This window comes from Poecilia formosa, unplaced genomic scaffold (genome assembly GCF_000485575.1).
Source record: "Poecilia formosa unplaced genomic scaffold, Poecilia_formosa-5.1.2 Scaffold14, whole genome shotgun sequence".
Lineage (NCBI taxonomy): Eukaryota > Metazoa > Chordata > Actinopteri > Cyprinodontiformes > Poeciliidae > Poecilia > Poecilia formosa.
The window spans coordinates 2,171,973-2,199,334 of NW_006799953.1; the positions used below are offsets into that span (position 1 = coordinate 2,171,973).

Here is a 27,362-nt window from a genome sequence, read left to right on the forward strand (position 1 = left end):
TTGAATGATATATTATTGACCACATTCCTCAACTGACTAGTCATAATTCGAACAAATCATGAGATTTGTAAGTATCAAGAGCTTCTCCTGCAACTGTTTTTACAATAATAATAGAAAGCCTGCAATTTAACAAAGCAGCCACTGAGGGGCAGCATCAGCAAGGTCTTATCATCACTTCCTTTTGTTTCATTCAGGTGCTTCCATATTCTGTGGCCAGGATCTTTACTGCAAAATATTATGTAATGATATCTATTAATACATTGTTGTCCATCATGTCCACAAAATAAATACAATGTCTTGTGGAAAAAAAATGCATAACCCCTTGAATCATTTACCAGTTGTTCACGTTGCAACCATAAACTTTATAGTGTATGAGTGAAAATCTGGCCTTTCATGACAGCGAGGCAATAGGAAATATATAGTTGAAATAAAAAGCCGTGTTAGAAACACAGTAAACATGTAGAAGGAGGAGGAACATATAGTCTACATGCAGATCCTGATTTGCATTGAGTTGAAGAGAAAAATCGGACTTTTGTTTTTTCTTTTCAGTTACGTAAAGAGCTTGTTTGGACTCCAGACAAAGTACTTCTTGGAGCTTTTGCTCTGTTTTTCCCCAAATTCCTCAGGAAGGGGGCTGGTTAGGCAATAATGGTAAGTTTCGTTTTTCAAAAGTAGATGCAAAGGATCTTTCCAGAAAGCTCTGTCTTTCTGGACAGAGCTTTCTGGAAGCTACTACTTTTTACTACTTTTACTACTTTTTAATTATTATTTTTTTTTTTTTACAGATGTTTGGCTCTTCTTTAAAATTATTTAAAAAAATAACAAGAGATGAAATTATACAGGGTATTTGATTAGGACGATATTGATTGGGACGATATTGTCTTTATCCAAGTAGCTGTTTTTAAATAAATAATAAAAAAAATCATTAAAATAAACTTGATTATTCTAAAACTGACATAACTGCTGTGTAACTGGAGGCACAAAATAAAGACATCTTAATTGTTTATTTATTCATTTTTATTTAAATCAGACCTAAACTTTTATTATTAATCAAATTATGACATTTAAAGCTACTTTTCAACCACAGTTGTTGCATTATCCTAATGTAATCTTGTCAGTAAAAATACTTTTAGATATTCCAGATTATATGTAAAAGCTTATAACTGTTCATTTTTAAAATGAATTGGAAGCAAAATGGTTCTCCCTCTTCAGGTTTCTGCTGTCAAACATGTTTTAATTGTGGACAGCACAAATATATATATATATATAAACCATCTTGGAAACAGCATCATCCTCTTGGTTTTCTTGAATGTATTGTTCATGACTTTCTTTAAGACAGAAAAAAAAACACATAATCAGATCTACACAATATAATTCACACCCCTATTTCCTAAACATATTCATACGTGAAACTGGAAACGTGTTAAAAGATTCCCCTTCAGTATAAATGGTGGTCTTGATTAGACCAGCATTAGCTCCACATTGTGTGTTTGATTGCTAAGCCTGACCAAATTAATGATTTACTGCCTTTGCAGCTTGGAACCATAAAATAATTAAGAATTTAGATAATTAAATGCTTGAGGTAAGGCAATTAATGTCTTAATGAATGATACACCTAATTTGTATGTAATTAGTTATTTGTGTGTTTATTTCCCATTTAAATTAATTAAGGACATCTGGAAATAATTTGTCAGCCATGTGATAATTTATTAGAATGTGGCCCTTATGATCTGAGCCCCTGTCATGTCACCTGATCTACTGAGTTTAGAGTGCTGCATCTTTGGTAATCCAAGGCTTACTGATAAAGTTTTCTGGTACATTACATTTTCCAGCAGTAACACTTGTGCATAAAAGCAGAACTAGCTACTCAAAACACAAAGTTAAAGTTGAATGTTTGAAGAAATACTATTTCTAGTGTTCTTGGCTGGACTTTAGCAAGGGCCTAATTTATTTTTTGCATTGTTTTTTTTTTTGTGTGTAAATAATTACAGAACTGTAGTTAGATTGCCACCTTCCTAAAATATATATATTTTTTTGCCTGGGCAGAAAGAGGTTGAGATATTTGCCAAATTCACTTTTGGCAAAAAAAAAAAAAAAAAAGACATAGGCCATTATTTTAGGAAGGTGACAATATGGAAAACAAAGAAACTCCTATGGGTATGGCACAACCCCCCCTGCTGAACCCCAGAGGCTTACACCATCCTAAGCCCAACCTTGCTGGAGTTCTGAATTTATGGTTTCAGATGAAATCTTGAATGATCTGTAAGTGTTAGTCGAAACACAGCACCGAAATCAACGCTTGACAATTTGTAAGATATGTAAGAAAAAAACTTTATTTGTGACTTCTTAACAAAACACATTACCATATTGATGAAATCATAAGAACCACTATTATCACCTTAACAATGATTAGCAGGTGTACAAAAAAGTCATGAACAGATCTGTACGGACACAGTTGACCGGTTTGAGCCAGTCACAGCTCCCGCACCCAGCGACTGAGGAACATTCACTATACACAAGCAGAGAATACATCAATTTTATCGTTATTTTTTTTACAACATTTTATGTTTTTATATACATTTTTTTGAAAAACTTTTTTCACTTTTTTTATTTTTTATTTTTTTTTTACTGAGCAACAGACAGATATGCAGGATGAGTAAATGGTTCTATTTCACATCGGTGTTTGTTTGATCGTTACAAAGCTCAACACAAGTTTAAGGATAGATTTTCTTAGCTATGAAAATCGTACGGGTAAAAACATAAAAAACAAAAAACAAAAAAACAAAAAAAGGCCTTTCATAATATAACAAAACAGCATCATGTATATCTAGTAGATTGAAGTTGTTTTCAGCGGGATAAAAATGTGATTCTTTTAGGTTTTTCCACAATTTACTGTTCGCAATAGAGTGACTTTATGAACCGGATGTGTGTTTACTCAGATGGATGGATGGATGGATGGATGGATGCGAGACTTTCAACATGGGTGTATTTTCTAGTATCGGATCTATATGTATTCCAATACACATTGGAGAAGAAAAGAAAAAAAAAACATATCTATGTATATATAGTATCTATATAGAATCTGTTTCCTTTGCTTACAACATGCAAACAGCCACTTGGTGATCTGACAGCACAGAAGTACGTCTGCAGAAAGTCGCAGAGGGGGCAGGAATCGGGGAGAATGGGAGGGATCGGGCCGTATAGCAGCACCTACGTACATACCCCAATGGTGATTGGCAATACGATGGTCTAAAGAAAGGAACACTGAGGTGAAATTTTCCGGCGCTTTTTAATCATTTTTTGTCCTGATGCCTACTGCTTCGAACAGTCTGGCCAACAGTGGTTCACATTTCACCGTTCAAGTTTGGTACTTGACATGGCACTTCCGGGCAACCTTGTTTCAGCAAAAAGCAATAAAGCAATAATAACAACAGTAGGAATAATAGCAGAATTTCTTTCTTTCTTTCTTTTTTTTTTTATTTTTTTTTAACATGACCACCAATGACTGCACAACAAAACAGTTTCACCCGCAGTTAGTTTGAACCCCCTCCCCCAACTCCCAGCCCCATCTCTAATTGAATCAAAACCTTAGTCCGTTTCCATTAGCGACGAACTGTGCTTCACCCTCTTTGTAAGTGATTTGAGTCGACCCAAGTTGATCGGCTCTTACCGAGGAACTCCAACGTCTTTGCTCGCACAAAAGTAGCCCAGTGATTTTGCTTTCCGTTGCTACTGGACCGAGGCGTTTTGCTCCCCTCCGTCTCCTCTTTTTGGCCTCTCCATCACATCCAGAAGAGCATAATCTGAGGTCCTGCTAACCCGTCAGGCGTCTTCACTATGCCAAGCTTAGGAACCCGTGCAAGAGGCAACAGAGCTGCCAACAACGAACAGTCAGAAGGTGAGAGTCGCCAGCAGACCGCCCAAGCTCGCTTTGAGCTGACGCCGAACCCAAGGGAAGGGAAGGGGCGGTAAATGCGAGCGTGTTGCGTTGTATTCCTGCGTCGCTATGTGTGGCTATATGAATATACACAAATGTTATACGCTGTTACAACTGCACAGTTCACTGGAGGAGGGCGACTCGAAAGAGGCCAAACCGTGTAGATCTGAGGAGTCGCGGGAGGAAACAGGCAGCGGGGGCAAGCAAATCCTACAAGCACTGAAGCAGTCGAGGCAGTGGTGCAGAACTTGAAGAACAACTACTTAACATTCAAAGACAGAAGCGGAGGGATCGGGGCTTGAACGGAAATGAAGCGACAAGCAACCTTTCTGCTTCTGAGCCGTATAATACACTCTTTTATTAAGCACTGGCCTTCAGTTCTTTAGCTTCCGGGAAGTAGTGTGGGTTCTTGGTTTGAGCTTGGTTTTTCTTTTATGTGTCCTGTTTGGTAGACAGTGTTTGTTGTTTTTTTTTTCTATGTGTGAGGCAAGATGAGTCTGAATTTTAGTTTGAGTGGGTGTATTATTAAGACCATATTGAGCCTTGCCATGTTTTAAGAGGAAAGTTTGGAGGCCGTCCACATCGGCTGCATGTAGGTTCTTTAGTTATTTCCAATTCCCGCTTGACAAGCAATAATACCACAACAATCTGATTCAGCGTTACCCTATGGAACAACTATATAATTAGGCAAGCAATAAAGCAAGTGCAAATGATACATAATCACACAACTGCACTCACGAACAGTAAAGTAGCATTTTTTCCCTTTTTTGTTTGCAAACAGCACATTTTCGCATTAGCAATTTAGCAAAAACCCTTAGGTGTGCGTTTCTATGTTTCTGTCCATTTTCTACAGATTATCTTTCACCGTCGACCAGCTGAAGGTCAGCATTTTGTTTATTTTTCCAAAATATTATTGTTTTGACAATTAGCTTAAGAGGCTGTGTTTAAGCCAAAAATAATAATAATAAAAAAATAATTAGTTTGAAATGCTGGCTCTGAAGTATCTCGTCTATTTTTTAAATTTGTTAAAAATACAACAGGGGCAAAATGTTTATGTAACAAAACGTGAAAAACGCTCAACTCCTTGTAGCAAAAAATTCACCTGAAATAAATTTCAGTCTTAATGCCACCAAGGTGGCATATGGTTCTTATTAGTGACAGTCGATGTCTATCCCACTCATTCCATAATGTATTGGGAGCACTGTGCTGCCACCTAGGGGTTGGAGGTATACTCATTAATCCCTGATGTTATTCATTTTCAGACTATAGTTCATTTAGCATAAGCTTGAAAGGGGAAAAAAATATTTTTATTAACTGTAAATAAATTTAAGGCAGTAAACCCACAAGCTCTGCTCACTTCTGGGAGTTTTGAGACTAAGCACGTCTAACAGTCCAAAGAAGAAAAGACATAAATAAAACAAATATGATAAAAATCACAGCAGCTTTGGGAAATTGTTAGCAAAGAATAATTGGCAGAGAATGGACAAAAACAGTTCTGTTATCTTTTAACCATTATACTATTTCCCCATCAGTCTAGTCGCATATATCTGTTTCAACAATTACCATAGCAACATATTGCTATTGCTGACAAAATACTCATAAAACTAACTCTGTACAATCAATTTCAATAACTTACTAATTCCAAATGAACTAGGAGTTATGAAGCCCCTTGTTTATAAACTAACCTGGGGACAAACTCGCGGGACAGCTACTGCGACCCGATGCAGGTCTTCAGCCCGTCCAATGTGCTGTTCCATTAAGACACAGCTCTGTCAAAGCGTGCTCCAGCTACTCTCATCCACCTCGTTCTCTCAAAGGTGTTTATTTCATGAAAGATACATAGGAAATAGTAGAACTTTTTGCTTTTTATTCTTTCCTTTTTTTTTTTACAAAAGACTTCATGTTCTGAATTCCTATAAGCCCTCTGTAATACTGAAGGCGAAAGCTTCAACTTCAATCGTTTTGTTAGTTTCCGTTTGGCTTTCGCTTCACGTTGGCTTGGCAAGAAATAAGAGCGCCGGAGACGTTGACATCAGCTGCTTCAGCTGACAGTGGTCGGATACAAATGGAGCGCCATCTACGGCGCATTTCTGTTGTCAAATGTACAAAGCAGATAGCGGCTTGGGGGGAGTGGATGGTAAATCACAGGAAGGCTACGCTAACGAATAAATTGGTTTTCGTTTCAATTTGGTCCAGCCTTTTGGATTAGGAGTATTTGTTGTTCGGTTAACGCGAGAGCCAAGGCCGATCAAACGAGCCTTTGGCCACTGTACAAGGTCTATGCAAACATGGCACAAGGGAGACCCCTTGGTTATATTGTGCATTTGGTTTATTTTTCTGGCTCTGAAACTGGTACGGTAGATTAACTGGGTAACTCTGCTTTTTGGTCACCTCCTTCTCCTCTAATCATCCCCGCTGTCATCCTTCCCCTTATCCTTCTTGTCCTTCTTGTCTTTCTTCTTCTTCTTCTTCTTCTTGGCCTCGTCCTTCTTGCCGAAGCTTATGAAGTCGCCCTTGTCGTCCACAGGGCCCGGGTCATGGCGGATGGAGATGATGGCTGGAGATCCGGGGATGATGAAGGCCTCTGGTGGAATCTCTCCAGGTTTCAGAGGCTGAGGAGGGATGTAGCCTTGTCCAGCGCCGTATCGGAAGTGCCAGCTGTTGCTGTTGACTCCAGCCCCCACCGGGGGAGAGAGCTCCCCACCGCCCTCTCCATCTAAAAAAAAACAACAAACAAACAAACAAACAAAACAAAAAAACGTAATAAAAATGAAAGATGTTAAATGTGAGTAAGCATTTGAATTGCCTGTTTTATCAATGAAATCTGCTGGACATCTGTGTGTGAAAGTTCATGAAACATGTCACCGCAATAAATACGATGCCTTAGTGTCCAGCTAATGGGCAGAAAATTCAGAAAAAAACGCAAACCATATCCTAAAATTAAATGATAAAATAAATACAAATGTAAATCCCATTTGTCATATAATAAACTACAATTAGAAAACCAAACTTGTTCCTTCCCCCCCCACACACACACACTTTAAGCTAGCCTTGAGAGAGTTGTTGTGACAACTGTTTCAAAGAATGACCTTCTGAGTAATTAATATTTTATAATTTTCAAGTTCTTTTTGACAAGCTACAAATTCCAGTGATTTAAGACTAAGTGTTTTGAACAGTGACACTGTGTTAGCAACTGTTAGCGAGTGCTGAATTAAGAGAAATGTGGTTTGCCCAGAAGTAGCTGAAATGTGCGCTGAGTTAGCTTCCACCTACAGTATATTCTGAATCCTTGCTTTACTCCGTCTGTGTCTTGAGCTAGGGCTATTATTTTTAGAGGCTTTAGAGGCTGTTCTGTTTTGGTTAGTAGGAAGGGCAGATAATAATCTTATTAAATTCTGGCAGCACAATATTTCTTGTGAAAGTGGCAAAAACACTTTCAAGTTACTGTTATGGTCAAAGGTAATATTTATGGCTCCTGCATGTGAAGGTGAGTGCTTTAAGCTTGGCACCCTTTATCAATATTTTAGAAACAAGAAGTAGTTTTTGAGTTTTTGTCTGGATTTATTACCGAGTCAGATAATAAAGGCTGCACAAACTGGTTAACACCACTTGGCTACTTACGTCATTTTTGTTTGTATGGCTGCATACCTATAGCTGATTAGTTATTATTTAATAGATTATTTAAAACTTGGTATCTTTTGAAACCTGTATTTTCTAGAAAGAAAAATGGACTAATAGTTTACCCCCAAAATACGGTAGAAAATCTTTTCTCAATCTCATGAATGAAATATTGTCTATTTTCTTGTGCTGGGACGTATAATCATACTTCAAGATAATCATTGTTAAAACAGAGGCAGCTGGTTGAAAATCAATGTAAGCTAAGATCTGATGACGTATCTTCATCATATTCAAGTTATTCTTTAAGATTTTTCTGATTTCAACCAGATTTTTGTCCTTGAAGAAACAAGAAAAAAAATAAATAAATAAAAATAACTAACTAAAACAAATAATCATCCAGCTTGAAAACTGTTTGATTTGTCAGTGTGATATTTTGAAGCATTTTCAACTTTCAGACTCAAGAAGCAGAAATGTCTCACCTCCCACATTCCATTCTTTTAGCTTCATAAAAAAGATAAAAAATACTCAAATTAACCACATAGTTTCTTTTAACAACTTAGTGCTTTTGTCACAATCACAGGAAATAAAGCAGGTGCAGAGTTGAGAGTTAAAGTTGTACTTAAAAACAAAAGTACTAATAGTAATAAATTAAAACGGACACGTGTACATGCTCCCTCCTGGCGGTCAGTCTTTGCCCTAAGTGGACGAGTTCATGTATCTTGAGATCGTGTTCATGAAGCTGGACCAGATGTGAAGATTTTACTGGAACTTCAGCTCTTTGGAAGAGTTCATCGAGTTCACGGCGCCCTCTCACCTCAATAGAAACAACACTTTATCCATTTATAAGCTTGAAGCAAAATCACACGGCACACAGTCTTACAATATTAATAACTCATCATATTTAGGTCGAGTCTATCTAAAAACAAAGTGCTCTGTGGTGGCTATCAGCACACAACTTCGTCTGGTGAAATAGGGCTGCACTATTTGAGTTCCTTAAATCTGACAACTAGTTGTTTCTATGTTTGAGAGGTCTACTTTAAATGAATAAAAAAAGCTCTATACTGCCTTATATTTGGTAACTGCATTTTGTCCTTAAGATACTTAGACTAACCATGCATGAATAGAATATTGTTAACCAGAATACAGTTTTGTAAGATACATTTTGTGATATATGAAACATCAAAGACACATTTTAAAACACTTTTTTTTTTTTTTTGGGTTTTATGACGGCCTTGGAATCGGCTCTGTTTAATTTATTTACTAAGTTTTACTACTTGAACTACAGTTTGTTATTAGAAGTCACAGCAGTGAGTGATTATTTTTAGAACTGCAATTTGGCCCAGATGACTAAAAGCAAGGTAAGGCAAGGTAATAACCAAGAGAGCTTTTTAATGTGCCAGCATGATTGGTTTTTGTGTTTAGATGATGCCAGCTACATAATCCCACCACGTAGGAGGCCAGTGACAGGGATTCACAGCCTCTAATGCAAAAAAAAGAAACGAACCCAGCTGGCAAGCCCAGAAAAAAAAAATCCTATTTTGAAGGAAACAAATAATAATAATAAAATATACCTGTTGGAGTCAAAAGGTCAGAGTGAAATGCAAAGGGGTTATTAGATAAGATGAAAAGAGAGAGAACTCATGAGAGCGAGGCAGTCAGGAGGGATGGGGGTGGGAGGGTTTTGCAGACATGGTGCTCTCAGGCCCACACCAGTTCCCTCAGCGCTGACCTACTTTCAGTCTGGATTTTTATTTAGATCAAACATGAGCCATTGCAAAAAGCTTCTTCTTTTTTTTTTTTTTTTGTTTTTTTTTTGTTCCTTTGTAGGCTATTTATGACATTGCTGGAGTGCTGAAATTGTTTTTAGCCACCGTCCCTCCAGGACAAACACTATTTAAAAAAAAAAAATCTGCTATGTCCGTGTGCATGTCCTCGCATTAAATCGCCTCAGCAACAGGAGGAATATCATGCGCTGGCTACAAAAAGAGCGGACGATACGGACACGATTGCACAAGTCAATAGATTGCCCTGCGTAACTGCCACGTTTAGCCATTCAATGAAGAGCTGGGCCCGTCACAGAGAGACCTGTGGCAAGATATTGAGCCACAACTCACTGCAAATTGATTATATCGCCCCCTAAAATGCAATGATGGAAGCAATTGATGTTTCCAGATTAAGAGAGGGGAAGAGTTATTGTTTGATGCAGCGACGTAGCATTGTGGCTGCACCGCAAGGACGAAAAAGAGACAACAAATTTATATTTCAAGGCATTAAATTAATTGCAAGAAAATGAGAAGACATTAAAAAAAAAAACAAAAAACAAAAAACATTAATTTACATGTACCGGTTAATTTTTAAATCACATTTGTCTTGTGTTTTTGCAATTCCCGTTACTTACAAGTAAAAATAAGCATGTTAACTGGCCAGTGTGATTGAGGTAATTTGATGGATCAACCATTTCATGTCTCATGTCATTATAAGCAGACTCATCGCCGTAATGCCTTAATGACGTCTGTTTCTGAGGATTATGAAATTTGAGAGCATGGTCTGTTCGTCTGCACTTAATCTGGGCATTAAACCCAGCAAAACACAGCGGCGTTTGGAAGTCCTATTTAAATGGCATCCATGGTGAGCGGGAACAGATTACATCTGTGGCTGACCACAAACATTATTAAAATAAACATCAGATTACGATCTGCAAAATACCAGAAGGCAATTGGAATTTAAAAAGAAAAAGATATGTGTAGAGTTGGGCTGCTTACATATAATAATGAAGCTATACTGAAGTTAGTGCAAGTTAGGTTTTGAAAACTGCTAATATTTCCCACTCTACAGTTCATAAGGTATAGTAGGCCACTGCAGGTTTGCTATGTGAGCAGATAGCTTGACTAATTAATGAGCTAAAGTCAGCTTGTTATACTTGATCTTGAATTACAATATGCAGAGCAGAAAAAGAAAAAAAAATATTATAATTCTGCAGGATAAGCAGTTGAAAACAACTGGCAGCTCCCACTCTCAAGTGAACGAAGGTATCGTATTAGCGTTTACTTCTCTGTAATAGTGCCAAATATTACGACCTGTGAAAAGTCTGTCACTGGAGCTGCAGTATGCTTTTTATAGTTAAGCTTACACGTTGGAGCCCAATAGTCAATTAACTAAACAATTTTCCTCTCTGAAACTACTAATATTGATGAAACATATACATGTTTTATGCAGTTTACAGTTAGCTTTTGGTTACACTACAGTAGATTTTCTTGGCTTAAATCTTTTCTGGTGTCATGGGGATTATTCATTAACACGAGGATATAATTTACAATAGATAAAAATGAGAGTAGTGCATTTGGGTGGACAATTATACATAGGTTGTCACCCACAAAGTACACTTGGTGAAAATGTGTAAACACTGTTCAAGCACATTTGTCTTTTATTATAGTAGCACACTAAAAAATGTAGACCAAAAAAGAGGGTTGGCGGCACGGTATTTTGCTACTCATTGGTACTAATTTGTAGATCTTATTCTATTTGTAGAGGTTTCAAAGAGTTGTAATCAACTTAAAAGTAAGCCTCCCTCACATTTATCTCAACAGCTCCAATAATTGAGTCACCAGTGAAAAACAAAACACAGAAATCACAAGGATCAAAGGGTCTCTTTTAGACATTTATCTAAACTTGCAAATGCAGTGAGTGGACAGGTGGCAGGTCAAAAGCACTCTCTAACAAAGAAAAGTACTTATTTTATATAAACTTCCTCATAACACATGCGAAGGATGGTTTTCTGTTTCTGCAAAAAACCCCAAAGATAGAACAAACGCCTCTTTATCTCGAAAACCCTTCGTCTCACTACATGAAAATAACTTATGAACTCCACGTACCATGAAGGTTTCGATATGCATGTTCCTCTTCAATATGGCAAGTTATTCTGAAACCAATTTCAAGTTATTCTGAAAACGAAAACCACTTTATTTCTAAATATACCCGAGTAAAATTTTGGCTTTTAAACAGATCATGCTCCTGCCATAATGAATTCATTTAATGTAAGGATTAGTAGATGTCCTGATCAGGTTTGACAGTAAATGTGAGCAGAGCCACATGAGCAGCTGTGATTTAATAAGACATGGGAAAGCAAAAAGGAAAAAAACAAAAAATTCAAGGCAAAAAAAATAAAAAATAAAATATAGAAACAAGCTTCGGTTTGGCAAACTCCATTTTATGTGCAGGATTCTGACATTTCCCCCCCACATGTGGGTCTTGGCACAGGCAAGATATTAATCCTTAAACCGATCCTTTGGGGAACGTTTGTCATCAGCCAGGTAGGATTTTGCTGGATTGCCAGGGTGGAAGGGATAACCATTAAGCTGGAAAATAAGGTTGTCACCAAAGACGCTCTGTCAAGAGAATATTTCATGATAGATTATAACCAGACGGCACTTTTCTGTGCTGAATTTTGATCCATCGACACAGACGCCAGAAATGAAATTTAAAATGGGTTCAGCTAAGTTAGCTGCTTTGTGCTGGAACAACACTGGATAACCTATTGATGTTTTTGCCCTTTTCTACACTTCAACATTCAGGATAAAAAACAATTAAATAAATAATAATAGTCAAGTTAAGAAGGTCATATATAACACTGGATGTTTTCTGTAGATTTTCTTGTCTTGATATGAATTCGTTTGTGACCATTTTGTCTTTGTAATATAATTTATTTGTTGGCTCAGTATATTGAGCACAGTATATTCAATCGGTACATGAATATTATAATATGGTTTTAATTACAAATTTTTGAAAATTGAGTCGGTAAGCAACATATTTCATTAAATTGAGGTAAATAAGTTTTCACTCTTTCCTACTCCTTTACAAACAGAAACGTAGTGGTAAAACAAATTTTGTTGCTCTTGGTTATGTGTGCACGTGTTTTCTCTGTCCTACTGATTGCTTATTTTCTCAAATAAGTCAAATCAAATCTCTTGAAGATCTAATTTTTAAGAGAATCCTTCAAAGACATTCAGAAAGCCAGCTTAACTTTCGCATAGGACCACTTCCTAAAGATTCCAAGAAAGTCCGGCTCCTTGGAAGTGTGCGCTATCAGAAACAGAGGGGTGGTTCGAAATTCTTACACAGCACTGCAGATCTAATCAAGTATTGTTGCAGTACCTTGGGGGACCCCAGAGCTTCTCGGGTTGCCATGACAAATCCTCATCCCGGACATTGTTAATTAGGATACTGATAATAATCAGAGCTATTCCTCTGTGTCCGTGCGTGTGTGTGAGCAGGTCATGGTCCACATTGGTACAATTATCCGTGCTGCTGTCGCTTCTCTGACACATCTCGAAAAATTTCCAGAGATAAGCCTATTTCAGCATATGATGAGCTGAAATAGATTATTGTGTAACTGCTGGTAAGCAGGTCAAGCACACCTCCTTGTGAGGGTTGTTGCCATGACACCTGAGGAGGATGTAAGAAGCCTCATTTCGCCTAACCTGATGTCCTACATATTAAGAAAAAAAAAATTAGGCTACTTTAATTTCAGTCTTGACACAGCTCCGTTTTCAAGTGAATCCCCTCAAGAGGTCACGCATGAACGGGAACGCGCTTCGTACGTATCCGAGGCGAGACAGACCTAAATAAGCCCCGGTTCTCCACAGAGAATCGTCTCAACTTCCCATTCTTTCCGCCTAATATCACACCGGCTGAGTTTCCTTCCTCGTTCTGTTCCCACTCCTGTCTGCGAAAAAATTCCATCCAGAAATACACCCGGTTGCGATGGAAACTGCCTTCACCCTCTCCCCACTGATGGTGGGTGCGGCTGCTGCAGCAATCTCTCAGTTAGACAGTGCGTTGCCAGGCAACAAGTCACATGCCGTTACCTAGCAACAACACCACTGCAGGAACCTGACAATCCTCTTAACCTTTCTCTTCCTCCATCCCCCCGCACCTCGCTTTTTTCTTTTTTCCCCCTCATACGCCTCCTTTGCTCTTTCTCTTTCGAAACTGCTTTTAATGGATCTCTGTCTCTTTCACCCCCGATATTTGATAAGAGCTCGCCTCTCCCTCTGGCATGAAACAAATGTCTCCCTCATCCGAGCCAAGGATCGCTTTTATAAAATATGAATTTAAGGGATGCTGCACTTCGGCGCACAGCGGCACGCTGGACAAGTTCATCATTGCAGAAGATTAACTGTAGATATGATATTGTAGCCGCTCCAGAAGACGAAAATGTCACACACACAAAAAAAGTCTGATCCTCTGCTAAAAGTATGTCATTGCCTGAGCTCTAAAAATATCGCCAAATCCAACAAAGCAAGCTGAAATATTATCTACTAAACACAATATTCCATATTCTTAAAAGCACCTATTCTTAGAAAAAAACGAACATACACACACACATATATATATATATATATATATATATATATATATATATATATATATATATATATATATATATATATCTGTCATCTGTCACCGACTGTCTTGCTACCCTTCACCTTGAAATCTCCAAGCCTGTTCAAGTTCCTGCAGCCGGACAGAAAATCAATGAATGGAAGCTCAGCTGAAGGGAAGGGAGCACTGCGCAGCGTCGCAACAATTCACAAAACATATTCCAGTCATTTATTTATTTATTTATTTTTTTGCCACTTTCAACATCTTGTAGTAGTACAGATGGTCTTAGTCATTAGCTCAAAGGCATACGGTTCTGCAAATGATGCAACACTCTGCAGGTCGATTCTGGGGCCAAATGTCTTTCCCTGCAAAAAGGGAAAAAAAAGCAGTTTGGCCTTGTTGTTGCACCAGAGGCAGAGATAAAAGAGGGAAGACGGGCAGCAAAGAAACCAGGCTGGCAATCGAATGCAGGGCGGATTCATCTAGAACTGTTCGGTCTCCTCACGTGAGGCTCCTGCTTTCTCCAGCGTGCCACACAGCGCACCGTAGTTAGTGATTTTTGAATTGTAGCAGTCGAGCAGAACCTCGGAGTTGTACTTAAGCTCGGCAGTTCACTTTATTGACCAAGATTGGGAGCTTGTTAGCGCATGCATCCAGACGGTCTATTTTCCCAAGGATCCCACAGGCGAAGCTGCTGCCACCGGACTTAAGGCGGCAGCGCATTTCATGCAAAGCGCTGAAATCGGTACAGCACTCTGTGCAAAGTGTCGTCTGATTGGTCAGAAGTTTGTTGGACGACGACGTTGATATTTCGTTTCAACCGGTCCGCTTCCACTTTCTGACTGATGAAGACTGAAGTGCATTTGTACTTTTCTCCACTAAATAACTCCTATAAAACCAAGTCGGGTGAATGGTGAACTTGGAACAGGATGCGTTGTTATTATTATTATTATTTTATTTATTTGTTTAGCATACTTCATGTTGTCAGACAGGTTCAACATGAATGAATCCACGATTCTACAAGTCAGACTGTAACCAGGTCTGGGTGTGGCCAGAGAACAAAATGGGAAATGAGGCTTCCAACATTGGTTTGGATAGCTTTTTTTTTTTGTCTGAACACTTCATCTTTCTTCACAGTTTGTCTGATATTAACATTTGTTTGATCATATGAATCATAGAGCTTACAAAAAAATAAAAAAATAAAAAATGGGGCCAAATACTTTTTTCCACTGGACTGTAAGATGCAGAACCTCACTCCAAAAATCCTCCACCGCTCCTTAAAAGTCGAAATGTATCTTCAATGTTGCAACCGACTCAGAACAAGTGATTTCCAGCTGAAAATAAGTGCATTTGTTAAGCAGCGGCTCACAGTGCCGCCGGCTGCTTTTAAGGGAGGATGCGGTTGTTTATCTGCGTCTCTCCATGAGCACCTTGGGCATTTGGCATCTCACCTAAGATATGCATCAACATCAGCTTGGAGCTCAAGCTGATGCAGACATCCAATCAATAATTCTGTGGAATAACCCGTAAAATCAAAGCAAAGTTTCATCTTCCACATTAGAGCCAATTCACAGCTGAACATATTCCTGTTTAAGGACGTGGTATCGTTTTCTGTTGCAAGTTTCATGGAGCTACTGTTTTTCCCTGCAGTGTTGCCCCAGATAAAGGTTATTAAAGAAGAAGACTGACATTTTGGAGCGTTCACTCATCCATATAAATGCTGAGAGTTAGATAAAAAGAACCGCTCCTTCGTGTGTGTGTAATGCTTGATTAGGCTGGTAGCTTGGCTTCGAGATCGAAAACTTATCGCGGCAACTCTGGCCATTAATCCAAGAAATTAATAAAACCCAATTTGTAAAGTTTCACGCTTTCTTTACTTACTTGAATCAAATTAGTGATTTTTTTTTTCTTGGATATTTGTCTGCTAAATCTGCAAGATTTTTTTTTTTTGTTTTTCGTTTTTTTTTTTTCTAAATGAAGCATTGCAATATTTTAAATTAAAGATGCGTTTACCTAAACACCTCTTAGAATCTAGGATTCAGGTTGCTGAAATATGTTGAATATATATATTTGTTCTTTTCTTTTCTCCCATATTTGCAGCAGAGATTACCTCAAGTCAGGTCCTGTTTTACATCGCCTTCTGATTACTGCAGTGCTGCCACTCACCTGCAGCACTGGATACAGTCGGCCAGTTCTGCACCAGCATCCCTTGGGCACCCTGCATCACCGAAGACTCCTCCATGTGGACAGAACTAGAAGACAGATCAAACATCCAAACAATCATTTGGCAAATTAGATTTTTTTTGTGTGTGTGTGTGTACATGCTTGCGTGTGTGTGTGTTTCTGTAACACACTGATTTTGATCTACATGGGTCTAAAGTAAGTGAACATATTGTAAAAGCGTTACATTTATTTCAGAAATGAATTCAGACAATGAAATTAATTTTCTATACAGACAGATTACATACAGAACGATGTATTCCAAAAGGTAATTGAGAAAACTCAATAGTAATAAGAACATCCCATGATATGGTTAAAAAAGGACTTTAAATATATAAATGTGTGGTTAGGGGAAAAGTAAGATTCATGTGCAGCACTGCACAGTATGTCCACTCGGTTCTTGGTCAGGAATCATTTTTGCATGAGTTACTGCATCAAGGCAGAATGGAAGAGCTCAGCTGGTGGCGTTCAGGAAGTCCAGGTTGTTTATTAGGCTGGTGTCTATTATCGCCCTCTTTAGTGTGAGCCATATACTCTCTATGGTGTTTAGGTTGAGGTCAATGCTGTCTAGTCAGGCACAGTGACATCATGAACATTATACTAGATATTGGTCATTTCAGCACTGTGGACAGGTGCCAAGTCGGGGTGCTGGGAAACCGAATCAGCATTTCCAAAAAGCCAGTCAATAGCAACAAGTTAGGTTGGCCGTTGCCTTCCTGTGTAATTCCGCTTGAAACTAATTTCACTTCCAGCATTATCTGCTTTCTTGGTTTCACTCGGATCGTCTCTGGTCGATCTTTGACCGAGCCAATCGGCGAACGCAAAGAGAAGCTGCGAACTAATGACGTTGATTTTCTGTCAGCCTGCAGTTTAAGCAACGGGAGCGGAGGAAGCGAAGAAAGTCGTTCAGTTGGTGTTCGCCACGCTTCCAAATATTGAATTGACATCAACAGCCACGTCCTTCTAATCGGCACTTCTCCCTCCGCAGTGAGGGACGGTTGTTTACAGCATAGGCAAACGTTAGCAATTGGGTAAAATTTAAAACCTCGACCAAAGTCCACGCCTCCAGGAAACAATCGTTTCTCGCAACAGCCGAGAACCCAGACGCCATGTGAAGCAAATAGTAGGACAAGGGTCTGGTTTTTCCCAGGCTAGAAAGAAGAACGGCATGCTAGAATTTCCTGGTAGATTCCAACACTGACTCCAGACATGATAAAACGCAGTGAACCATAACAATTAGATGACGTCTCGCCCCCAAATCATCAATGACTGTGGAAAGCTCGTAATAAGCTGAAGTAAACTCTTATTTTATGCCTGTGCAGTCTTCCTCCAGACTCTGGTACCTTAGCTTTTTTTCCCCCACCTAATTTATACTATCACCTCCAAAATGTCTGGCTAGGGAGCGACTCATTCAAGGAATGCAAGTTGTAGTCAGTGTCCTGGCGGCTGGACTGCAGGGATTCACTTTGAACAGTTTGTTTGTTTCAGTAACTCACAAAGTGAAACAAATTAGCTAACTTAATTAACCACAAATTGATTTTTTAAGGCCGTCTTCTAAGCATGATTATTTTCTCTACGCAACGATTCTGCTTAGAATATTACATAAAGATGAATAAAAAAACAATCTATAAATCTGGGCATAACGAAAAGCATGCTTAAGCCTGCTGAAAGATTGTTATTTTCAAAAGATACTTTTAATCTGAAAAACAGGACTCACTGGGATATTCAAATTTTATGAGAAACTGAGTTACTGGTTTTCATCACTCGGCAGCAAACAATCTTTAAAATATTTCACGCTGTGTTTGAATAAACTATATAATACACGACTTGTCTTTGAGTCAAATGAATTACATAAATCAGCTCTTTAATGATATTTTAATTTACTGGGAAATTGTATTTTTGTCAGCTTAGGGTTTTCTTCCCTTCTGGCTCTGCGTTACAGAAAGCTTTTCCTCTGAGTATTTAATGCTTATATTAGCACCCAGTTCCACACATTTCCATAAGAACAGCGGGGTGCACTAATGGAAAGAAGCAGATAAAAGTCAAACCGCTGTTGATGCTTGCTAAAACAGATTTGCTAGGGAGTTTGCGAAAGCTCCAGCGAAAGCACTTAAACTTTTAACTCCGTTCTCGGAACATTTGTTTTTCACTGAGACTGTCCAATATAGAAGTTGAACATTTTCTTTTGACAGCATCAAATAAAAAGTGCATTTATTGATTATCGTATATGCGGCCAGTCTATGTACCAATTGAGTGAAGCCTGCAAAGTGACTGGTCAATATAATTCTTGTATAATTCTGTGTTTTTGGGTTTTGTTTTGTCCTCCACCCCCCACCCCGAATTTATCGTATTACTATCAGGGCTGACTTTGGGGAGCACTAACAATTCTACCGCTGTAAAAATAGAAAAGCATTTTGCACTTCTGAAGAATCAATTTCACTGTTTAACGACAGACTTTCAGTGGGTGGAAATGTCTTAAATAGCTTCCTAAGTTGATGGGCAACGACTTCTCTTCAGTCAGTAGTGATGTCTTTTCTACTTGGCATTGTGTTAACATACAGTAAAGTGATTCAGACTAGTTAATTATTGTAAGTCCTGCTTGTACAGAACTGGTCACACTTGCTAATAATCAATAGCATCCTCAGCCACTATTGATTTTTTTATAACCTACGGAAAAAGGCAAAGAGTTTCTTGTTTTTTTTTTTTTAACTCCCCGATTATCTATTTGTTAGACTTTGCTACTGTTTGATAAATAATACCATCTATTTGGTGTTTTCTGCATGCATGAGATGAATAATTTTAGAACCTGATAAAGTGAATGGGTTCTCATAGGTAAAACTCCAACAATAACTTTATGTTAAAATTAAAACAACGTACCTACAGGCACATCACCCAAAGCAGAAATGAAAATGTGTGGGGGGGTTTTGTCTCTCAGATTTATGACACGTACAGTGAAATATTTCAATATTTCCTCGTCATGTTGATGATTATGAACTCCATGCAGAAAGACGCCCAGGTAACGGTGCAAATAAAAATTTAGAGTTTCTTGTTGAGTACATGTGTTTATTAATTTATCTAAAATGGACAATCAGTACAGCGAGTTATGTAGCTCCAGCTACTACTACTACGTCAAACCTAAACCCATTGTGTGTATATACATTGCTATGTATGCACAAATAAAGTAATTAACCGTATGAAAGTGTTGAATGGATGCATACGGACAGGTGTGACTGTTGGTCAGTAACGTTGGAGCAACCATGCAGAGTGCAGAGTGGCACGTCCACGCCCGTGTCGGGGTCAAAGGTTAATGCGAGCCAATGTCTGCGCCTGCATACGTTACAAGCGTTGTCATTTGAAGAGATGGCAGCGGCAAATTGCAGAGATGATTTATGTTAATCCATGTCGTGTTTCTGCGGCTCGATGGCAGCGTCCGCGTTCTGATCTCCTGCTCGCCATAAAAAATTAACACTAATAGCCAATTAAGTCGACCTTAGATGGAGCAGATGACGGGACAAGCGAGCGGTAAGCACAGATAGCATGAAATTAGGAGAATTTTGCACAAAGCGTGGGGATGGTGGAAGGGAGACTCATTAGTTCCTGATGTTCCAGCTGTCCTCATTTCCAAATGAAGAAGCTCTTAATTTCATGTTGCTATGGAACTTTAACCATTTTAAAATTCGACTCCGGTTGTTTTAATGTTTTGATGTTTTGTTTTTTTTTGAAGGCTGAACTAGTTTGAGTAAAAAAATTGAGTCAGGAGTCTTTATCCAGTCCTGTTTTAATGCAATTTTAATATTCCGCTTGTTATTGTGTGTGGAATATGTATTTAATTTAGTAATTAGGACTTATGAGAACTTAATAGAAGACATAGTTCACATAAGTTCAAACTGCCCCCTGAGAGATGCACACATATGCATGGAGGGGAGGCTTTAAAGCAGAAATTGATGCATGTGTGCATCTCATAATCTGAGAAAGGTCATCATCAGCGCATTTCGTCCTTCATGCTTCCTGCGTAAAGGCTGAAAGGGGCGGTGGGAGGGGGAGCGACACTCTGAATGTTGATGACCTATATAGTGCTACACTGCAGAGGAAGATGGTTACTGGATCCACAGTCGGAGCTGCTCAGACTTTTTTCTCTCCATCGGACGAGGACAGAGGTTCAAACAAACTCTGAGGCGTACCCAGAAACGGTTACTGAAAGTGAGGAGGGGCCGGGGGAGGGGGGGCTGAGCAGCAAAATGATGCTGCTGTGCCTTTGTTTCAATTTGAGCAGGAACATGTCCAAAAAGAATCTAGCTTCAACAGTAGAAAACCCATATTGGTTGGTTAAACCAGATGAATCAGCAAAAGCAATAAACTATTATTGATAGATTGCTGTGGCACCATGCAGTTACTTATACCACTGAGACACTAAGGCTTATCTGACTTCTAGTTAAATTTTGTGGGAAAACACAATATGCACAACACAACACAATATGAAAATAATGCTCTGACATTGTCTTACTATGCATGTGACACTGTAACATGGAACTCAATCATCAGATAAGACACTCTGCAGCAAAGTTCAACTACGTGAACTTTGCTGCAGAAGTTCAACTCTGTGTCATTCCTACAGAAACCATGCAACTGTAACCCAAATATCACAGCAATAGCCCGATAATAATATTATTTAATATCATGGTTAGTTGGCTGCATTGATGGAGATTCCTTCAGACAGACAGCATGACCTACTTTCTGATTAGTTGGTTGCAATCAAGTAATAAATACAGGACCATTTCGGGGAACTCGTTCCATTCTCAGAAGATCGATTGGTTTTAAAATGTAATAAATGTGCCTGTTTTGATGCAAAGGAACACTGTGAATTCCACACTCCTGATCCCAATACTGAGGCACCGTTCAGAACGGAAGCAAATTAAAAACAATGTGATGTGACAGGCCTGGATGGTCTTTTATTATCTCATTTAGGACTGAGATGACAAGATAGGAAACTCCTTTTGTATGTTTTCTTCTAAAAAAAAAAAAAAATCTTTCAGCCGTCAACGGCCTTGCACCTTTTCATATCTCAATTTCATACCTCTACCTACGTAATGTTAATTTGTTCCTTTCGACTTCCATTTTGTACCTCCATGCAGAGCATTTTGCTCAGTTCATTTTTCTTTGCAGCTTAGTATTGCCATAAATTACAGGGATAGATAGAAAATTTTAAAAATGATGTATAGCTTGATTTAACTATGCATTTTATCTTTCTGAATAGTTTTTGTTCCCTTTACAATGTTATTATTTATTTATTCATTATTTAGGCCAGTTGACTCATGAATTATGATAGGTTAAGCCCTCTGATCCGACCCTTCAGCTCTAAGCGGCTATCTGCTGCAGAAATTATTTACACACAGCCACATTTTTATTTTATTTTTTTTTTACAATAAACTATAAGCACATTCTGAAAGATTACTTCCATCTATTGGCTACAAAAGTGGGCAAAAAACATTCTCCTGGCGATAATGAATTGCTTTTGACTATGTAGTTAATTTTCCGTGCTTTTGTACAAATACTTTGAGTAATTTCCTACTTCAATTCCCAACAGCTTATCCCCAAATGTAGTACTCTTCAGCAGAGCCAAACACGCTCTGCTCCGCATAGGTCATTTCTGAGTTCATAACTTGATTTATTCAGTCAGTGTTTTAAGTACAAGGGGCCTCTATCATTTAATAATGTGTCTGATGTTCTGTTCCTTACTGGCTTCGCTGCATTACCTCCCCATTCGGCTCTGCTTTGACTTCTTCTGTGGATGCAACGCTGCATGTTGCTTTTTCAAAAGTAGCTTGTGGTAATAATATAGTGATATTGTTGATACTATCTTTTGCCATTAAGTGTGCTCAGTAAAGTGAGTATTTCATATAGATCAATGTCAGTATTGAACTCTACTGGGTTGTTGCGCTTCATCAACAAATATCCCATGTTATGGTGCCGCCACTTGCACATTTTTGCAATGGTGCCTTCAGTTTGCACACTTTTTTCTGCCACACACAACACTTTGCGTGTTGATCAAAAAGTTTTTTTTTGTTTTTTTTTTTGTTTTTTTTTCATCTGACCAGAGCTTCTTCCTTGACATGTTTGCCTCGTCCCCTAATTGGCTGGTGGCAGACTGGAAACAGCTCTTCTTTCATGTTTGTTAGTTTCACATTAAACAGATTTTCTATAAAGCTTTTTATAATAAGCCACTTTTTATATAAAGTGCGGAAGTATAATTACTTGCCGTGTTAACCGGTTCTTTCACTTGAGCTCTGGATCACTGAAGTTCCTCAAAAGTAACCATGCTCCTGCTGGTTGTTTTCCGTATGCTCACCTGGCCTGGCCTTGATGGCAACCACTTTGTTTGGTTTGAAACCATGTCATGATAAAGCTTTGGATGTTATTTTATAACATAACCAAGCTTTAAACTTTATCCTTGACCTGTCTGCTATGTCCTTGAGACATGTGAAAATGTTCAAGGGGTACCTTAGCAAATTACTCTTTGTAAGCCTTCACTGAAGTAGAACCTGAAGCTAAAAGGACTGCAAATGTTGTTGCATTTATTTTTTGCACTTTACCTCAAAATTGCCAGTTCTGAGATAGGTTCCTGCCTTGTTATTCCTAATAAAGGAATGTAATAATCATCTTTAATGCATCAATCTGGTATCTAAAGACCAATTGTTCTTCAGTACCAAACATTGTATCCTGCATACATTTCTTGCTTTTACATTTACAAACTAGAATCCTTGTCACTATCGCTGAACTTCTTTTGAGACAATGTTCAGAATGCATTCATAAGTTCACTTGCACAAACTATGCACTTGCATAATAATGGGACTATGACAAAAATCTCAAAAAAGACATAACAGCTGAAGAGAACATAAAAAGTTGGAGGGGATAAAAAAAAATGCTTACCTCTGCACCCCTGCTCTCAAAGACGCAGAGTATCGCCAGTCAGCATTCGGGGCCTTTGGCTGAGAGATTGAGAGAAAGAGGGGAAGAGAAGAGAAGCAAAAAATGGAAAGAACACAGAAAAAGAGAGAGATAGAGAGAGAGACAGGGAGGGTAGAGAGTGAGTTTAATTTGATCTCATACTGCGCACAGGCAGGCTGGGCCATGGCTTCATCAATTATTTACGATGCACATCCCAGGTCAGGATGTGGTAGGAGGCTGCACTTGTGTCCACACACATGCACACGCATTAGCATACATACACGCATATTTTAAACATGTTTGCCACTCAAAGCCAATATGACAAGCTTTTTTGACAGACCGTTACTTAATCTTGTTCAAACGTGAAAGCTGGAAGGGTTTGGCCGTGTCCCTGAGTGCTCATGTGTTTTATTAGACTAATGTGTGTGTGGGTTTATGTGTAACTCGAGTTAATATGTGATGAAACTGTTCTGAAAGCTGGAAGATCCCAGAAGATGTCCCGTGCAGTTGAGACCAAGAATGGAAGAAACTTTATTGCCAAAACAGTTCAATTCAGCGACATTATTGGGTAATATTCCAATACTGGTTTGCTATGCTTGGCATAGGTGGCATGTAGTTTACGTGTTGGTCAATGAAGGGAATTTATTGGTTCATCTTGCCCATTTAGATCTAATAAACAACTAACTGGTTTCATTACATGAGAATTACGGAAGTGAAAAAGGGCTAAGTGGAAATTTGGGGCAATTTCAATAAATGTCTATCTTACAATCAGTCGGACCAGATATTTTGGTAAAATTAAAATGCTAAAGCCAGTTTTATTAGAAATCTGGTGAATGGATGTGACTCAGCTCAATTCAGATGGAGTCTCTTGTTCAGGGCTCTGCTAAATCTTTTAAATATAATGGATTCTAACATCCCACGTCTGTACAAATCAGGTAAAACTCTATGAAGCGTGATCAGGGTGTTTAACTCTACTACACCATAACTGCGTATTTTACCCTCTGGCAAGCGGTCACACTCAGAAATGGTTGAGACACTAATAAAAGGCAAAACATTGTTGTTTTTTTTCTGAAGGTGTAGATTTTATGTCAACCTCAAAGTCTGAAGCACAAATCTCTGAATCATCAGGAAAAACACTGGTCCCCTGCAAAGCATCAGGAGTGACACTAATTCAGAATGAGTGCTGAGCTCGGCATGGCTGTGTGACTGCACATTACAAAGTGGGAGGTGAATGAAAGCAGTGAACTCTACGGGGAAGGATCACATTTGACATAAAGGAATGACATCTTACTGGTGAAGAACACAGACCCATTGAATGTAGTCATACTGCCCTCACAAAACATTTCCTGTTTTCATTGAGCAGCGACATGGAAATGCAGAACACAAACCTAATATGTACAATTACATTTAGTATAATATAAACTGACCCACCTCTGGGCATATCTGAAGTGAGGCGTCAGGCATACTCAGTCTCCTAACAAATCCACTTCCACTAGTGAAGAAACGGTCAGCGCCACTACCCCAGGTGCCGCTGATAGGCCGGCCCGTGTTGTAGAACATGAAGGTGTCGCTGCCAGAGGTGGCGGTCAAGCAGGTCTTGTAGCAGTACGTTTTTGTCAGGGAACCATTCCCACGCACCTCAATGTAATGAGGTTCCACTTTGAGGTCTCTTCGAAGCACAACGTTGTTATTAGGCTGTCCCGGGGCCCCTGCACCTCCTCCCCCGCCTGCACTGACACTGCTGCTCCCGCCATCTGGAGGAGGCTTCTGTGACCCACAGCAAGGGGAGCATGAACCTGGCTGTGAGCAGTAGGCATGGCAGCGGACAATGGCGAGCACCACCACAGTGACCAGGAATACAAACGTTGTGGCACTCAAAGCCACAATAAGGTACAGAGTCACATTTGACAGAAACCATGTGGTATGAGGTCGCATGACTTTCTTGGTATCAGGTGCCACTTTCGGTGCCACCTCCATGACTGCCACATTGATGGTGGCCGTAGAGGAGAGAATCGGCTCACCGTGGTCTTTCACCACAACTGTTAGAGCAAAAGAAGTGGAGTTGTCCTCCAGGATCCTTCGAGTGGTCCGGATCTCTCCGGTGTGCTCGTGCACTTTGAAAAGGTCCAGGTCAGTGGCAGTCTCCAGCACGTAGACCAGCCAAGCGTTCGGACCAGCATCTGCATCATATGCCACCACTTTTGTCACTAAGGCACCAGGCTCTGCATTCTTTTGTACCGTCTCTAGGGAGCGTGTCCCATTGCCAGCAGGACTGACTATCAGTGGAGCATGGTCATTCTGATCCATTATATAGATGTAGACGGTAGCAACTCTGCTGAGCGGAGGAATGCCCCCATCCTGGGCTTTGACCTGGAAATGAAACTCTCTCAGTGACTCATAGTCGAAGGCTCGCAGGGCATAAGCCTCCCCTGTATCGGCCTTCACAGACACATATGAGGTGACAGGAATGCCGTGGTTGTTGTCATTGAGCACTGTGTAGGTGATGCGTGCGTTCTCCTTGATGTCTGCATCTTGAGCTTTCACAGTACACAAAGAGGCCCCGTGGGCATTGTTCTCAGTCACATATACTGTGTACGAAGTCTGCTCAAAGCGTGGCGGGTTGTCATTAACGTCTGCCACATCCACCTGTATGGTCTTCTGGGAAGATAAGGGAGGGTTTCCTCCGTCCGTGGCACTCAGAGTGACATTGTAGGCATCAGTGGTCTCGCGGTCCAGGAAGGCTGAGGTAACCAGGGTGTAGTAGTTTCTGAATGACTTGATCTTGAATGGAAGGCCTGCTGGGATTTCTAAGGTCACCTGCTTGTTAGTGCCGGAGTCTCGATCAGTGACACTAATGAGGGCCACTACTGTGTCTGCACGAGCGTCCTCCCTCACGGGGCTCGAGAGAGATGACAGGACTATCTGAGGGACATTGTCATTCACATCCACAACCTCTACAACCACCTTACAGTGGGCTGCAACTGCACCTGGGCCCTTATCCATTGCCTGGATGTACATCTCATAAGAGTTGGTCTCCTCATAGTCGACGTTGCTCCTCACTCTTATTTCACCTGTATTGGTGTCCATGCTGAACATCTGTCTGACTCTCTCTGGAGTGTAGCTGCTGAAAGAGTAATAAACCTCTCCATTTGTGCCTTCATCCAAGTCAGTCGCATTCAGTTTTATCACGAGGGTATCTTTGGGGGAGTTTTCTAACAGTTTCACCTTGTACACCGAGTTGTCGAACACCGGAACGTTGTCGTTTGAGTCCAGGACCCGGATGTTGATTTTGGCCATCCCTGTTTTTTCAGGTATTCCACCATCTACAGCACTTAGAATTAACTGGTGGTAAGGCGTCTGCTCGCGATCAAGGGGCTTTTTGAGCACTAGCTCTATGTGCTTTGTGTTGATTGAAGGTTTGTTTGACACCAGCGCGAAATTCTCGTTTGTGCTGAGCTGATACATGCGGACAGAATTGGACCCAATATCTGGATCTTGAGCGTTTTCAATTGGGTAACGGGAACCTGGCATAGCAGACTCTGTTATTTCCAGTTGATACTCGTCTCTGGGGAACTGCGGCGCATTGTCATTTGCATCCACAATCTCCACCTCGACGTGGTGCACCTCTGTGGGGTTTTCTACCATCACCTCCAGATTAATGAGGCAGGTGCTAGACAAATCACACAGCGCCTCTCTGTCGATCCTGTCATTGACGAGCAGTTTCCCATTTTTGGGATTGACAATCACGTAGCGCTTCCCGCTGTTGGAGGTTAACTTGATTTTTCGGGTGGAGAGCCTTCGAATATCCAGCCCCAAATCGTGCGCCAGATCACCTACCAGAGCTCCGTTTTCCAGTTCTTCTGTGATCGAATACCGCAGCTGTCCAAACCCAAGGCCACAAAATAAGGAAAACAGCACGAAATAATAAAAAGGCACATTCCTCCCTGTCCAGTTGCATGTCCCCGTCACAGCCATGGCAAGCTCACAGGATCCGCAGACGGATTAAACGCACCCTTCCGCCTTTTTTGCTTGCAGTATCTCGCATCCCAGCACCTCATGAAGGTGGGCTAATTGGTCTCCCGGTGAATGAAACAGGAGCGGCTCATCCATCGCGTTGCCCAGCTGAAATCAATGCTCCACGGAGCACCCATATTTTTCCTTTGTCCGTGATGCGTTTTTTTTCCCTTCTCCTCTCTCCAATGCGCGTTGCTGACGGGTGTGTTTCCCAGCCGCTGGAGCTGTGAGACCGTCAAGATTGATG

General features: G+C 39.9%; 1 protein-coding gene across 2 annotated transcripts; it reads right to left on the reverse strand.

The window, feature by feature from the left end:
- Positions 1-2,602: 2,602 nt before the first annotated feature.
- LOC103133922 (protocadherin alpha-C2-like) lies at positions 2,603-27,362 on the reverse strand. Of its 2 annotated transcripts, none has more exons than XM_007545909.2 (4): positions 24,533-27,361; positions 23,084-23,142; positions 16,103-16,188; positions 2,603-6,653 (listed from the first exon to the last, which is right to left on the reverse strand). In XM_007545909.2, the coding sequence occupies exons 1-4, from the start codon at positions 27,074-27,076 to the stop codon at positions 6,340-6,342; spliced, it is 3,003 nt and encodes a 1,000-aa protein (XP_007545971.1). In that variant the 5' UTR covers positions 27,077-27,361; the 3' UTR covers positions 2,603-6,339. The 2 variants fall into 2 exon arrangements, with proteins under 2 accessions (XP_007545971.1, XP_016523781.1); XM_016668295.1 differs by having other exon boundaries at positions 6,567-6,653; positions 16,047-16,188; positions 24,533-27,362.